Below are 15,177 nucleotides of genomic sequence, written 5' to 3'. Positions count from 1 at the left end.
AATACATTTTCCAGATGTTAATTTTAACATCAGTATCATATACAGTATGTTTACATCTGACACCGAATAAAGAATGAACACCTATTCATGCAATTCTAATCTTTCTGCCCCAGATTTTGATTCCCACAGCTGGGCATTTCAGTTAATTGCTTACATTATACTCGTACAAAAAGTAGTAGATGTTTTCAGAAAAGCCAATAGATCATCAGTTGTGCAAAAATTAATCATTTTATTAAGCTCTATAATGCTGTGGGAAACCCAACACAAATCCAGTTAACTGCATTCCAGTTAATTCACCATTTTTGTGATCATTTACCAGATAGCTCAACCTGGACTCAAAGCAGCAGCTCAAAATATAAACAGTTCAGTGCATCATATTCAATTGATTACCAAAAAACCCAACAAAAAAAACAATATTTTGAAATACATTATGATTATGATTACAAATTCTAATTATTATTTTCTTAAACCAATCACAATAGTTTCACATAGCCAGACTTTAGGTTGATGGCACTGCAGTTTAATTCTGGCCAATAACAGCCCAATCAGATGGGAAGTGTCTGTCTGATTGATTTATAAAGTCAATTATAAGTTTATCTATAGAGTTTTATGAAATTGTCACAACAACAGACAGATGAGTACAAAAACAAACCCTTCAGAAAGTAATAGATTAATCATGATGTGCTCATCAGAACAAACATTTGACCAATAAGAGCAGCAATCTACAAAATCCACAATCCAAAGAAAAGATGGAAAATGGAAAATGCTATAGTGTAGGGGCAAGGTCGTTCTTTGGTCTTCTCCACAAAAGAAATTTGACGAAAAGCTCAGTGTTCAGTTGGGTAAATCTGCAATGTGAAAAAGGCTTGATAATATGACATAGACCAGGTGTGTCCAATCCTGCTGCTGGAGGGCCACTGTCCTGGGCTACGTTTCCCAAAAGCATTGTAAGCCTAAAGGCCAATTTATACCGTACAGACAAACGCCAACAAACTAGTGTTGTCAAAAGTACCAACCGTGATACCAAGTCGGTACTGAAATGTAAAAAACGTGGCACTTTGAGCACTGTTGAGCGGAATTGTAAACAGCTAAACATCACAGTGTCTGTGATTGGCTACAATGACCAGCGCTTCAAAAACATGTTATAAATATACATCAATAACGCTTTTCACAGAGCGCTTACACAGATACACACGGAGCGTTTGAATGCAGGCACCTATCAGCCTACCGGTCCGCTGGTCGACACCTGCTTGTGCTTTCAAACGCTCCCGCTTTCAAAACACATTTAAAAACCTCCGTGTGCTTGCAAACGCTCCCGTGCGCTGCTCAATGTAGCCAATCACAGACACATCCGATGAGTAAGCACTATGGCCAGTCAGGTGTTTACGATTCCAGCTCAACAGCGCTCAAAGCGTCACATTTTTTACATTTTAGTACCGACTTGGTATCGCGTCGGTACTTTTGACAACACTACAACAAACAAGTTGGCCGTTGGATTTAGAATTTTATGAAAAATAACTTGTGTTCACACTGCCCCAACAGACACCGACAAATGCTGATTGAACGTCAGGTGAAAACAAATGCCAACAGATGCGGACTGGGGTAAACGTGTTTGTTGGTGTTTGTCTGTGCGATGTGAATTAAGTTGATCGTAGAGACCATTGGTGGCAATTGTTCTACGATCAACTTAGGGTGTACTCACACTAGGCACAGTTGCCTTGTACCGTGCCCGAGCGTGATTGTCCCCCCTCCCCACTCCCTCGCTGGCCTGCACTCACATTGCAGTTAACGTACCGGGCCGGAGCACGCTTATGTCATTCACAATGCAACTTTTTGTTTTGAAGACGACAGGAAGAAAAGCGATTTCGCTAAAAGACAGCCTAATAGATGTATCATTTATGCTGCGCTGCGTTTTTCACTGCACTGCACGTACCAGAAGATTATTACGAAGGCAGCTGACTTTGATGAAGGAATTTGCAGCTTTACTCGCAAACTACAATTCATGCTCATCAATAAGTTGAGAACCAGCACTGTTATAAACCTAAATATACTTGATTACACTCGAAAAGTGTATCCAAGTAGTAATAGTTTGGTGTTTGCTGTCATAATGACAGTAGCGTACAGCGGTTCCGTGCTCTGGCGCGGTTAGCGCTCACACTGCGTGCAAACCGCGCTCGAGCCCAACCAAACCGTGCTCTGGCCCACCTCTTCCAAGCGGGCCAGGGCCGGCCAAACGAACCACGCCAGGACACGCAACGGATTGCTCACACTTGTCAAACGAACCGGGCTTCGGGAATCAAATGCGTTTAAGCACGGTTCAGAGCGCCTAGTATGAGTACACCCTTAGGGTACATTTACACAACAATGATGTACTAGAAACAGATGAAAAAGTTGTCAAACCGATCCCCGTTCACATGGATCTGCGGAAATAACTAAAAAGGCTGTATTATACATTCCAGGCCAGTAGTTGGCAATGTCACTTTGTCAAGAAACACCCTGTGAACATGTAATACGCATGCGCATGATGTCAGTTTTCAAAGAATCACGTTTTTGTTGTTTACATGGAGATGGTAAAGGCATACTTTTCAAAACCTTGGACATTAAAACCCATTTTAAAAAGCTTGTGTTTTCAGGCCCCCGAAACGCCGTCATCATGTAAATTCAATTGGAAACGGTGTTGTGTAAACATACAGTTAGGCTTACAATGCTTTTGGGAAATGCAGCCCAGAAAAGTTTAGCTCTAACCCCAAATAAACACACCTGAATCAGCAAATCAAGATCTTACTAGGCATGCTACATGCAGGTGTGTTGAGGCAAGCTGGAGCTAAACTCTGCAGGACAGTACAGTGGACAGTGCTCTGTTAGAACCAAATTTAGACACCCCTGGCCCTGACACAGACACTATTAAAGGTGTAACAGAAAGAATGGAACAATAAAGAAATGACTGACCTCTGAATAAGAGGGAGGAGGCTGAAGCCGAAACTGCTGAATGTAAGCGATTGCTGGGCCGTCCAACAGCCAGTCCGGTTGTGGCTGGCAGGAAAAAGTTCTGTGCTCTTTAAACTGTTCCTCTGACACAACCTCTGCATAGCTGGGCGGGGCTGTCAGAGAAATGGTCAATAAAGGGGATGTCTAATGCCATTTCATGCATTCTGACTTATTTACACTGTTTCCTCACTACTAAATATTCTACACTCAACTGTTAGGGGTATTATAACAAAGTGGAAGCAAATTGGGAACAACAGCAACTCAGCTACAAGGTGGTAGGCCACGTAAAAATCACAGAGCGGGGTCAGCGCATGCTGAGGCGCACAGAAGTCACCAACTTTCTTCAGATTCAATAGCTACAGACCACCAAACTTCATATGGCCTTCAGATTAGCTCAAGTACAGTGCATGGAGGGCTTCATGGAATGGGTTTCCATGTCCGATCAGCTGCATCCAAGCCTTACATCACCAAGTGCAATGCAAAGCGTCGGATGCAGTGGTGTAAAGCACGCCAAGTGTAAAGTTCACTGTACTCTAGAGCAGTGGAGACGTGTTCTCTGGAGGGACGAAGAATTCATCTTCCAGAATCTGGCAGTACGTTTTGGGAGTTCATTTTAGTCCATCCTGAAGTCCGTTTTGCAGAGATGGACTAAAAATGAACTCCCAAAACGTACTGCCAGATTCTGGAAGATGAATTCTTCAAACAGTGGTACTAGAGGATGTGGTGCTGGTCCTTCAAGAGTCATACTCAACCTATAAAACCTATAAAGCCTATAAAAAAGCAGGCTTCATGTATTTTACAACACTTCAGCTTGTGATTCTTATCTAGTGGGGGTCATTTTTTCAGGATTGAAGAACTGAAGTCTCTGAGATCCTGACACCTTGCACTTCTGGAGACTCCAGGTAGGTTGCAGCTCTGGAAAATGGTGGCGCTGGAGACTAAAGGGTTCCTGATGGTTTCACCCTTAATTCTTCACCTTAATTCTTAATTCTTTTGCAGTTAACAGGTGTCTTTTCTTCACCACCTGTTTTTGTCAGATCCTGCTGACCCAACGAGCATTTCACTGTCCAATGATCATGCCTTAACTGCAATGTCTAGTATTGCATTAGTATTGCATCCTTCTCATGGGCATTTAATACTTTTTGACTTTTCAGTCTGAGTTAAATCTCTTATCTCTTCTAATTCTGCACTCCCTGTATATGTGAACTAATATGTATAAATTATGCAATTATGCATATATAATGCTATATATATTTTCTGGAAATAAAAGCAGTTGAAAGTGAGAGGACATTTCTTTTTTTGGCAGAGTTCATAAACTGCATTTATCACATCATTAAATTAGCACCATACCTTCAGGTACATCTGGTAGGGTAAACGTGGGGTACAGCAAGCTCATGTCTACAATGGAACGCCTGCTCATGTTAAAGCTCTGACTGCTAAGACCATCGGTACTGATCACCAGTGGAAGCTGTACTTCTAGATCTTTGGCACCTGGTATCTGAACAATAACCTTAAGCAGAGAAACAATAGAAACATATAGAACAAAGATTCATATAATGGTGTTTTTAAATACATAGCTATGTTAGCTAGTACAGTTTATCGACTGATAGCATTGAATATGAGAAATAAAGACATCCTTCATACAATTATCATAAAATTATTACTCACTGCAAGCAAGTATTCCACTTTCAGGATGTCTGAATTCAGAATGGATGGAATAACTGGAGGAATCTTCAGTGTGTTTCCATTCCACCTGCTGGAACAGTCAGACGGCACTACATTTCCTCTAGCACTGGCAACCACCTGTTTGATGATTTTTGTTTTACCCGTGGCCGTATAGGTCTGTATCTGGTATATCACAGCTTTTGGCACAACTAGACGAGAGGAGCAGTTCTCAATCAGAGCACAGATTGGGATGGATTCTCCTAGAGAAGACGATAAAAAAAAGTGTCACACGATGAGAAGCTAATTATTAAAAATATCATATTGCTATTGCAGCAGAATGGAAGAAAATTGCTAAGCGGTCATATCTCTCTCGAAAAACGTGTTTTTGAACATGCTCTGTTTTGAACAGTCTATTATGCTCACTAAGGCAGCATTTATTTTATTAAAAACGGTTTTTAAAAAAATGGGCCTTTTACAGGAAGAAGAGTCAGTTTTGTTCCTCTCAATGCTAATGGCTTTAAACAGTTGAGTAGTAAAATGTCTCCCAGTTTGTTTGAGCTTAGTATGACATCAAATATTCTCAATAGGGTTCAAAACTGGTCTCTGACCAGGCCAAAACGTGAGCTTGATGGGCTTGTTCTCAAGTCACTTCTTGTTTGTCTTTGCAATTTGGGCAGGAGCGTTGTCTTAATAACATCCTATCAATCTTCTTTAGAAAACAACTTTTCATTTTGTGGGAAGCAAGCCATTCTGCAATATGACTTTTCACAGTGAAGTAGCTCACCAATACCAGCAGGTAAAAAGTCTCCCCACACAATGACAGCGCTTCCTCCATGCTTCACTGTGGTAGAGATGCATTTATGGTTATATTTTCGGTATATATTGTATATATATTATATATATATATATACATTTATGGTATATATTTATTCTAAGACACCGCTCTGGAGGATCACTGTGCAACTTGCGTTTCATTATGATTTATCACTTCACACTAGGGATGCACCGATATGAACATTTTGGCCGATACCGATAACCGATAATTCTTAATATTTGAAAGCCGATAACCGATATATTGGCCGATAAATCTAAATACAAATTTTAATAAACTCTGAGAGCCTGATTACAAAAACAAAAGGCTCACCATTAAAAGCCATGTCCCAAACACTTCAACATAAATCAAACCTATACACTAGAGTAGCCTATTTGAACCAGTGTGAGATTCCTTACCTTTTCAAATTAATTTTACACTCCTATGGCCAACATTTTTTTTTTAACACTTTACAATAAGGTTTAATTTTTGTTAGTATTAGTTAACCAACAATGAATGAACAATACTTCAACAAGATTTATTAATTTTAGTTCATGTTAATCTCAACATATTCAGACCCAAAGTTGTGTCTTTTAACATTAGGTATGAACTGTGAATTGACTGTTACAAAACACAAACATTTTATTACTAAAAGAAACAAAGGTTATTGCTCTCTGTTTGTTCATGATAGTTAATGCATTAATAAAATGAGACCTTATTTGTAAAATGTTACCAAAAATTATATTGTCTAAAAAATAAAAATAATATACCTAAATAATGCAAACAAGTAATTGAACAGCATTACTTAGGCTGCATAATAAAGAATCAGAATGCAAGTGCATGAAATAACCTCCGCACAGACGATAAAGAAATGGTTTTAATCAAACCATATTGTTGATGGAAATGATACGAGAACAATAAAAGTGCTAATTATAAAAGATAATGCTTCTGTGTTTTTGAAAAAAAAAATATGTTTAATATTACAGTAATAGTAAACATCTGTAATATTAGTCTAGTCTATTAGGAATAATGTTGCTGTTTGAGAGCGCGCTGAAGCTGGAGAGAATGAACGAACAACCATAAACTGAAGCGCTTAGAAGTTTAATTAACAACTAAACGCATCATATATGAGAACAATCAGATATTTATACAAAATAAATATAATATTATAACTTATATTAGCACAAAATCACGCATAGGTGAAGGGTTATAACTCCTGTGGATGCTCTTCCCCTGTTTGAGAGCGTGCTGAAACTGAAGATGATCACCGGTACAGTGAAGCACTGCGGGTTATTGACTTAACCAAACACATCCTATATGACTTTAATCAGATGTTTATACTACAAAAAAGTAATATTACGACTTACATATGCTTAAAATGACGCGAATGCACAAGCGAACTTGACTGTGCTGGTCAGAATGCGTTGTTGACGCTTCCCACAACAGCGCGCTGAAAAACAACTAAACCCAGAGAATTCACTACGTTTTATAACAGAAATATTCTCATTGCAGTGTTATGTATAGGACAGTCCCAGTAGTTATTAATGCTGTGCATTTCTGTTTGAAATGCGCGCGCCGGTACAATGAAGTGCTTTACTGCATCGTTAATTAACTCAACCAAACGCATCCTATATGGGATTATATGCACAAAATAATAAATATAATATTACAACTTACAATGGCACAAAAGGCTGTGAATGCACAAGCAAACTTGACTGTGCTCGTCATGAAGGTGTAACTCCGTGGGCGCGCGCTGAAGCTAAAGACCGGTACAAGGAAGTGCTTTACTGCATCGTTTATTAACTCAACCAAACGCATCCTATATTATATTACATACACAGAATAATAATAAATATAATATTACAACGTACAATGGCACAAAAGGCTGTGAATGCACAAGCGAACTTGACTGTGCTCGTCATGAAGTGTAACTCCGTGGGCGCGCTCTTCCCTCAACAAACGCGCTGAAACACAACGCTCTTTTACAGCCTATTCTATCATTTGATGTAGATTATAGAAGACTTGCGCTGCACATGTTGCACATAACTGTATTTTCCTTTTCGAAGTGATTCCAAACATATTTAGAGCAATTCAAACCCATCATGGTGGAAAGCGCGTCCGTCTCAGCTGAAGGAAATAATACATTATCTATCGGCTTGACTATATCGGTCAAATTTTCTTATTGGACCGATAACGATAACATCAAAAATAATCATTTATCGGCCGATAACGATATGTTGCCGATATATCGTGCATCCCTACTTCACACACATCTTTCCAAATTCTGCTGATTTGCTGATCAAGAAACATGGAAACCATTAAGCATTTTTTTCAGGATTCTTTGATTAATAGAAAGTTCAAAAGAATAGCATTTTCTTTATTGACCCTAAACTTCTTGTTACTTTTGCTCAACTTTAGGTTACCTTAAGCTACCTTTAGTTGAGCAAAAACCTACAATATTCAAATACTATCATCCTGACACACCCATCTATCACCCATTTATCTTACCATTGCAATAGCCCTGTCGGTCTATGCTGACAGACAGTGAGATGGGACCAGAAGAAAAGATCCAGCAGCCGATTATCTTCTTACAGGCTTTTGACACTGGAGACTGTAATGACAACAAGGTCAGGAGGATGTTCTCTAATGCAGTGCTTCAGATTTTACATTGGACATCCAGTGATCTAAATAATTAGCCTTATTATTTTGCTGTCCTGACTATGTCAGACCTGCAAACTCCTCAGAGAAAAAAAAAAGTGTGGGGGGGTGGGGTTCTTTCGTTTTTTTTTTGTGATTTTAATATGCAAATTACACATTTCTGAGCGTGACTTAAAGAGAATGACACATTTAATATTTTAAAAATGATTTTATTTACAACACGGAAACGCCTGGAACTCAAGGAAGTGTTGTGACGCATGACACAAAAAATAAAAGACTGACAGTAGCGGTGTAACGGTACTCAAAACTGACGGTTCGGTACGTACCTCGGTTTTAAAATCACGGTTCGGTACAGCAGTTTTACAAAATTGCTTTTTATTTATTTTTTATATTTAACAGTGGTTTACTGAATAAGAAAAGTATCTGCCCTTGAATGAATTAAAATATATGTAAAAGTTTATTGAAGATATTGCTGTAAATTATATAGGGAGCCCTTACTTGCACATTAATATTAAAGGTTAACAACAGAGCTCAAACTATTAGCCTAAATTCAGTTGCCTTTTTATTTTTAGGTATAATAATCAACACTCAAAACATTGTATGCAAACAAGTAAACTTCACATAAGGCAGTTTTTGCATTAACTTCTAAATCTAATTATAAAATAGTTTTTTTCTCCAATTCGTTGTTGAAATATAATCATTTATACACAGTGTCTGACATTTTCATGACAGGTTTATTTAACATGCATGAAATAATCAAGACATCACTAACAGGTTCAGTAGAATATAATGAATATATAGGCTAATATAGAGCATATATTTAGTGAAAGAGTTGATTTTTCTAGTTAATCAAATTCTGTGGACACTAAATGACTAACTGAGGTAAATGCGATGCTAACGTTAACGTTGCATGACATTGTTTAGTTTACAAGCAGTTATATTGAGGTCTTACCACCGTTGAAACACTGATTTAGCGATTACACCACATATGATACATGACAGTAAGTTGTAATGCATCCTCAACATACCTTCAGAGGGTCATTCATGTTTATTCTTTAGTAAGAGATAGCGCGGCCGCTTGAACTGTGATCAGTGACCAGTCACGCCACATAGAGCGTCAAAATGGCATTTATCGTTTGAATTTCGTGATAAAATGGACTGAATACTTAATATATTCGTGTGGGAACTCGGATCGAAGTGTGTTCAGTGCTTAAAACAAGCCGACTGTGAACTGTTAAAGATTGTACTCGGAAACCGTTCGGTAACGTTACACACGTGCACCGAACCCCCGGTTTGATGGTGAACTTATCAGGTGCATTAAAGTTCCATACTGTCTGAGTAGGTACTACATTGGAAGAGGAACAAACGTTGCGGCCATTAAAACAGCATGTGTATAGTATAAATTAAGTTAGAATGTACTACGATGTACTATGATAAGTTAGAATGTACTATGATCTCTATAGCAACAGTAGCTACATCATTGACTGCTATTCACAACTCCTCTCCCATGGCCTCATGGGATAGTAAATTGTCAATTGAATGCACACCTCAAAATGGGTATGTGTAGGAAAACAGAAGACATACTCACTTTTAACGTTGGCATATTGACGTCAATAGGATTGATGATGCAAATATCTTTGCAAACATGTTGATTCTCATGAAATGGCCTTTTTAAAACTGCCTGCACCATGTAGTAAACATGGCCATGTTTTCCAGAGAACGAGGAAACCAAGGGGCTAGGAGACAATTCAAGATTTGTAGTGTCAGTGCTCTTATAGGTGGATCACCTGCAATTAATACAACAACTTATATATACCATACATTTAATATTTATAATTATGTTAGGCCAAGACACAATCCATTTTTCAGTAATACAGAATATCCGTAACACCAGTGGTCATTTGCATAAACTGCTTAGACTAGTCTTTGTCATCAGTTAGTCATCTATTTTTCTTCAAGACTGGTCATAACTTTTTTAAAGCCAGTTACATAAAAAGTTAGATTGGTCTATTTTGAATCTGAAAAATAAGTGGTTAACTGCTAGTTGAACAGACAAATTCTTAAAGGGATAGTTCACTCAAAAATTTAAATTATTTCATGAATTACTCACCCTAATTTTTCTGAAGAGACACGATCGCTTTAACAGATTTTATTTAGGCTTTTATTCACATAAACATTCATCAACTCACACATCAGGGGCCTATACCATGAAGCCAGCTTAGCTGGCTAGCCTGATATGTTTAAGATTAATTTGTGCCAATCCTGGGTTATAGGTACCATTAAAATGGTTTGGATTTTAGCAGTGTTCATCTCCATAGTAACTTACGGGCAGGTTATGTTCTGGATAACACATCAAACTGAAATTGGACCAATCAGCTGTGAGTAAAGTGACACGTCTGATGCAATAAAGTCACTACATAGCAAATGGTTTTTAAAGACTAAAGTGTCTGGCTTTTAACAATGCTTATTTATAATAATAATTTTGAATGATTTATATATCATTTATGTAATTATTATACCCTTAATCAATTACACATGTATCGTTTTAGTTAATCAATCATTAATAGGCACTTTGTTCAAATTAATATAAATAGCCCATATAAAAGGTCATACAAATAAGCTTTAAAATCAATAAATAAAGCTATAAAAAATTACTACAAGTGAGCTTCAATGTTCAGTTCTCTCTATATCAACTAAACTAACTTCATCACTTTTACTTGCATTGAAGTAGTAAGATTTTTCTTATAGTTGTCCTCTTTTACAGACAGTTCTTTTCTTCTTAGTGTGTAAATGTATTTACATTCTTAATATTTTTCAACCATGTAATATTCTGCAGAAGAGAGAAATTAATCTCGGTTTCACTGATCCACAGCTTGTGATTGGCTGTTCACTACTGATGTCACAGCTAAACTCCTAAAGAAAGCTGATGATCGGCATCATGGGACCAACAAAGCCTGAATAGATTGGTTTGGTTTTGTCAACTCGAAACTAATCCTGTAACCCTGAGTTTGTTATACTACCATTATGGTACAGGCCCCAGATCTGGTAAACGGAAACTCAAGCATGTTCGCTTGACGTGCAAGAACCAATGAGGTTCATTCTCGTGTAAAATTTGTACTAAACCAATCAATTCATATGGATTAGTTTAATGATCTCTTTATGAACTTTTTGAAGCAGTCAATGGAGGGCCAGAAAGCTCTCAGAATTCATCAAAAAGATCTTCATGTGTGTTCCGAAGATGAACGAAATTCTTACGGGTTTGGAACAACATAAGGGTGAGTAATTACAAAATTTTCATTTTGAGTGAACCATCCCTTTAAGACATAGTCTTTACATAGTGGCTATGTTTATGCAACTGGCCCCAGGGCTATCTTCAGTGCCCTCCGGGTCTCACACTTTAGAAAGTGATCGTGAATTGATCAAATGGTGCCCCGAATCCTCTAACTTGCACTAAACTCTGTCCCATTCTTGGAATGGCCCTGCTCAACAATAAAAACCCAAACACTTTAACTTACCTCTGAGGTAGTTGCAGTTCAAAAGGGATCTTATACATGCCACTATGAAGGATGAGGTTTTGGGTACCTAATCAAATATTAATAATTCAAATAATACAAATATATAATAATTCAAACTCTACTACATTAATGAGTTCGAAGGCAGTGCAACAGATCACACTTCAATCATCACAAAAATTCATCAGTAATTGCAGGCCTACCTGTTGATGCTAAAAGTGTCTTGGATAAGGAGAGATATTTCCTCTCTTCAGAACAGTGGGACCGTTTGTGCATCCAACTCACTTGAGCATATCCCTTCAGTAATACATTTATGGCTTTGACTCTGGTGGCTTCAGAAATTTTGAGCGAAATATGTCCAGAAACTACATCACCAGGGCAGTAACCATCTCTCTGGTTGTTGACAAGAATCAAATCCAGTGATTTTCCAGTATGTGTCATCTTGATTTCTGGGTGAATAAGAGTTAATTTCAATAGGAAAAACACATATTGCTTGTCTCATTGTTGCTCAATGCTACCACTACTACCACTACTTCTACTAATACTACACACACACACACGCACACACACACACACGCACACACACACACACACACACACACACACACACATCTAAACGCATGTCCAACATGACACCAAGCTATGTTTGCCAATGTCAGCATAACTTTATAAATACGCATAACACATTTCAAGGAATGTTTAAAAGGCACTACATAAATAAACAAGCATTATGTTATATGTAATCTTACTTATGTATTTGAAAATATAGTGGAAAATATGTACCAATTACTTCTCACTATGTTGGAGCAGCACACGCCCGACTCAGCTTGTTTGCAAGCCACGCCCAGTGTTTATTTATATGGAGCAATTGGCTGATTTGCATGTCTTTCAGGCACTTTCCCCTCCCATCTGGATGTTTGTGTCACTTGATTTACAGGCATTTACAATAATACCGCAGCATATGTGTACAGTACAGGAACAGATAATATACAAAAGAAGATAAAGAAATAAAATTAATTCAATAAAAGTACCCCCCCCCCCAAAATTTTATATATATATATATATATATATATATATATATATATATATATATATATATATATATATATATATATATATATATATATATATATATATATATATATATATATATATATATATAAAATTTTGGGAAGTAATTGGTATAATTAGTATTATATATATATATATATATTTATAACATTAACATTTATTTATATTTTACAATTACATTTACACAACAAAAACATAAGTCGAGCTCACGCATATTAGCTGATAGGCGCGACATAAAATTATTTTTTGATTGGTCATTTGCTGACTCACAGCCAATCAGATGTCTTGCTTTTTGCGTTCCAGATGATTCTGGAAAACCTGTTGTTGTTTTTCAGAGGCCTTTCCGACTGACGCGCGCCTAGAAACTTCCAAACAACTATCCACAGAGCTAATGAAAGGTTTGTTATTATATTCCCGCTTGTTCACAACACAAGAGTATATTCATTTTGCTGCACTGCTGTTTGTAATTGTAGCCTACTCATGTTCACCACTTTCTGTAAAGATATCCATCACAAATGAACAGAAATCTCTGATGTATGCACTTTTGGGCACTGGCTTCACCTAAAAAAAGTACCACGGTACTACCATTTTTTTTATTTTACATTTACCAATGACGTAGTATGATTTTGATATGCAATGTCACTGATAAACGTCTATTCAAACAAGTCTACAGTCATTAAAGTTTGTTTTAAAATAAATTAGTTAGGTTTAAATGGATGACAAGGCTTTCCAATTGAGATGCAAGTAGCAAATAACTCTATTGTTCTATTGACAGGATAAGATGTTATTTTAATCTGTTAAGTCGACCACCATACTTATCTTGGATCAGCAAACATCCAACCTACCTTGTGGACATCTAAGATATTCTCCTCTGCAGAAGTGTCTTCTCTTTATCACCACCCAATGGTCAGTATATAAACCTACACAACACTGTGTCTACTGCATTATGTTCTCAATATTAATACATGGAGCCATTGAAAATACATACATACTACTTTCTATCTTAATACAACTCCGAATAACAAAAGTAATCCAGAGGAAAACACGTTTTTCCAGTTTCAACATCCAATTTGAAATAAGTTGCTTACCTAAAGCCATTTGATATCATTCTAATTTACTTAGAAAGCAAACGCAATACAAGCAAGACTGTTAAACCCATTCACGATGGCACGAGAGAACTGTACCGAGTGCGGTAGAAAGCAGTAACAGTTAGATGTTCTGCATTGTTTGATAGGATTATTCAGCATGAGCGAAAAAGGGAGGTCAGAATCAGGTCGTTGAATGCAATAATCTCAGTTACAGGCGCCATCAGTACAGAAATGTGAGGTTTTGCAGCTTACCTAGAGTGTATGTGAGTTGTGTATGTGTGTGTGTGTGGTGCGTGGACTGCTGCAATCTCCCCTGTGGGCTAATAGATTCGAGATGACATGTTCTCCGCTTCCATGCTGAATGTTCAGTGAACTTTCTGGCACAGAGGCTGCCTCTAAAGTGGGTTCAACCAGAGGTTAATATAAACAAACAGCAGAAAATGGAGAGCCAGGGATTATTAAATGTTAGGATGACTGACAAATCCCTCATTGCCATTAGCCCATGGCCTTCACCTATGCCCTGCTTTCCAAAAAATACTGTACCGTGGCTCGACAATTTTCTTTCTTTTTTCTTTTTTGTGTGACAGTGCCGTGTTTAGTCGGGGCTGAGCATTTGTAATGTGTGGTCAGAATATGAGTCACTTGGCCAGAGAAAGCTTTTGCCAAAATGTCCCGTCACTATGGATGAAAGATTGAGATATGAGTTTATAAATATGAAGTGTTAGGAGGCTTTTATGACAGCTGAGGTGGCCATCACCGAGCACATCATTTGTTGATATTATATCATGTAACTATGATGAATTATTATTTTTAAGTTAATATCCCTGCACTTGACAGATTCTTTTCTCTGTGTTTGACGGTATGATTTATTTTAGTTTCAGGGTACTAAACAGTTATGAAATGGGAATTTAATTTAATAATTTAAAACGGTGTTGAAATAATTGCAGTTCTTGATCTAAAATATTTTGCAGTATGATCAGGATGCATAAAATATTCATTTATTATTCTCAACCTTTTATTTATTTTTTTATTTCATTTAAAAATATTGCATTACACATAAACAACTTTAAACATATTTTTTGTGTGTGTGTGTGTGTGTGTGAAAAACAGTCTTTTCCCCAACGCAAAGATCATAACAGGAAAATAAAGGGAAAAATTATAAGAGTCAGAGCAAGAATAACAGAGCAGGATGAAATGCAATTTGTACATATCTGAACATAAATAATATTGTAAATAATTATGCCATTGATATATGAATTGTCATTTTTGTTTGTACATGGTTTTTGAAAAGTAGATTTTTTTTTTCATGTTGCAGAAAATCACATGCACTGCCCTCCTGTGGATAAGCAATCAAATTGCAAGCAATATAAATAAAATGCTCCCC

At 37.1% G+C, this 15,177-nt stretch overlaps 1 protein-coding gene across 2 annotated transcripts; it reads right to left on the bottom strand.

Annotated features, from left to right (window-relative positions):
• Positions 1-211: 211 nt before the first annotated feature.
• Positions 212-13,934, bottom strand: LOC307131375 (arrestin domain-containing protein 4-like). Of its 2 annotated transcripts, XM_079824984.1 has the most exons (9): positions 13,551-13,934; positions 11,838-12,083; positions 11,638-11,704; positions 9,711-9,858; positions 7,973-8,075; positions 4,657-4,913; positions 4,339-4,498; positions 2,950-3,101; positions 212-848 (listed from the first exon to the last, which is right to left on the bottom strand). In XM_079824984.1, the coding sequence occupies exons 2-9, from the start codon at positions 12,073-12,075 to the stop codon at positions 828-830; spliced, it is 1,146 nt and encodes a 381-aa protein (XP_079681110.1). In that variant the 5' UTR covers positions 12,076-12,083; positions 13,551-13,934; the 3' UTR covers positions 212-827. The 2 variants fall into 2 exon arrangements, with proteins under 2 accessions (XP_079681110.1, XP_079681111.1); XM_079824985.1 differs by lacking the exon at positions 11,638-11,704 and having other exon boundaries at positions 13,551-13,896.
• Between the last annotated feature and the right edge of the window lie 1,243 nt (positions 13,935-15,177).

Source organism: Gobio gobio (assembly GCF_949357685.1).
Source record: "Gobio gobio genome assembly, chromosome: 9".
Taxonomy (NCBI): domain Eukaryota; kingdom Metazoa; phylum Chordata; class Actinopteri; order Cypriniformes; family Gobionidae; genus Gobio; species Gobio gobio.
The sequence above is the reverse complement of the archived record's forward strand: the minus strand, read 5'-3'. Positions and strand labels throughout refer to the sequence as shown.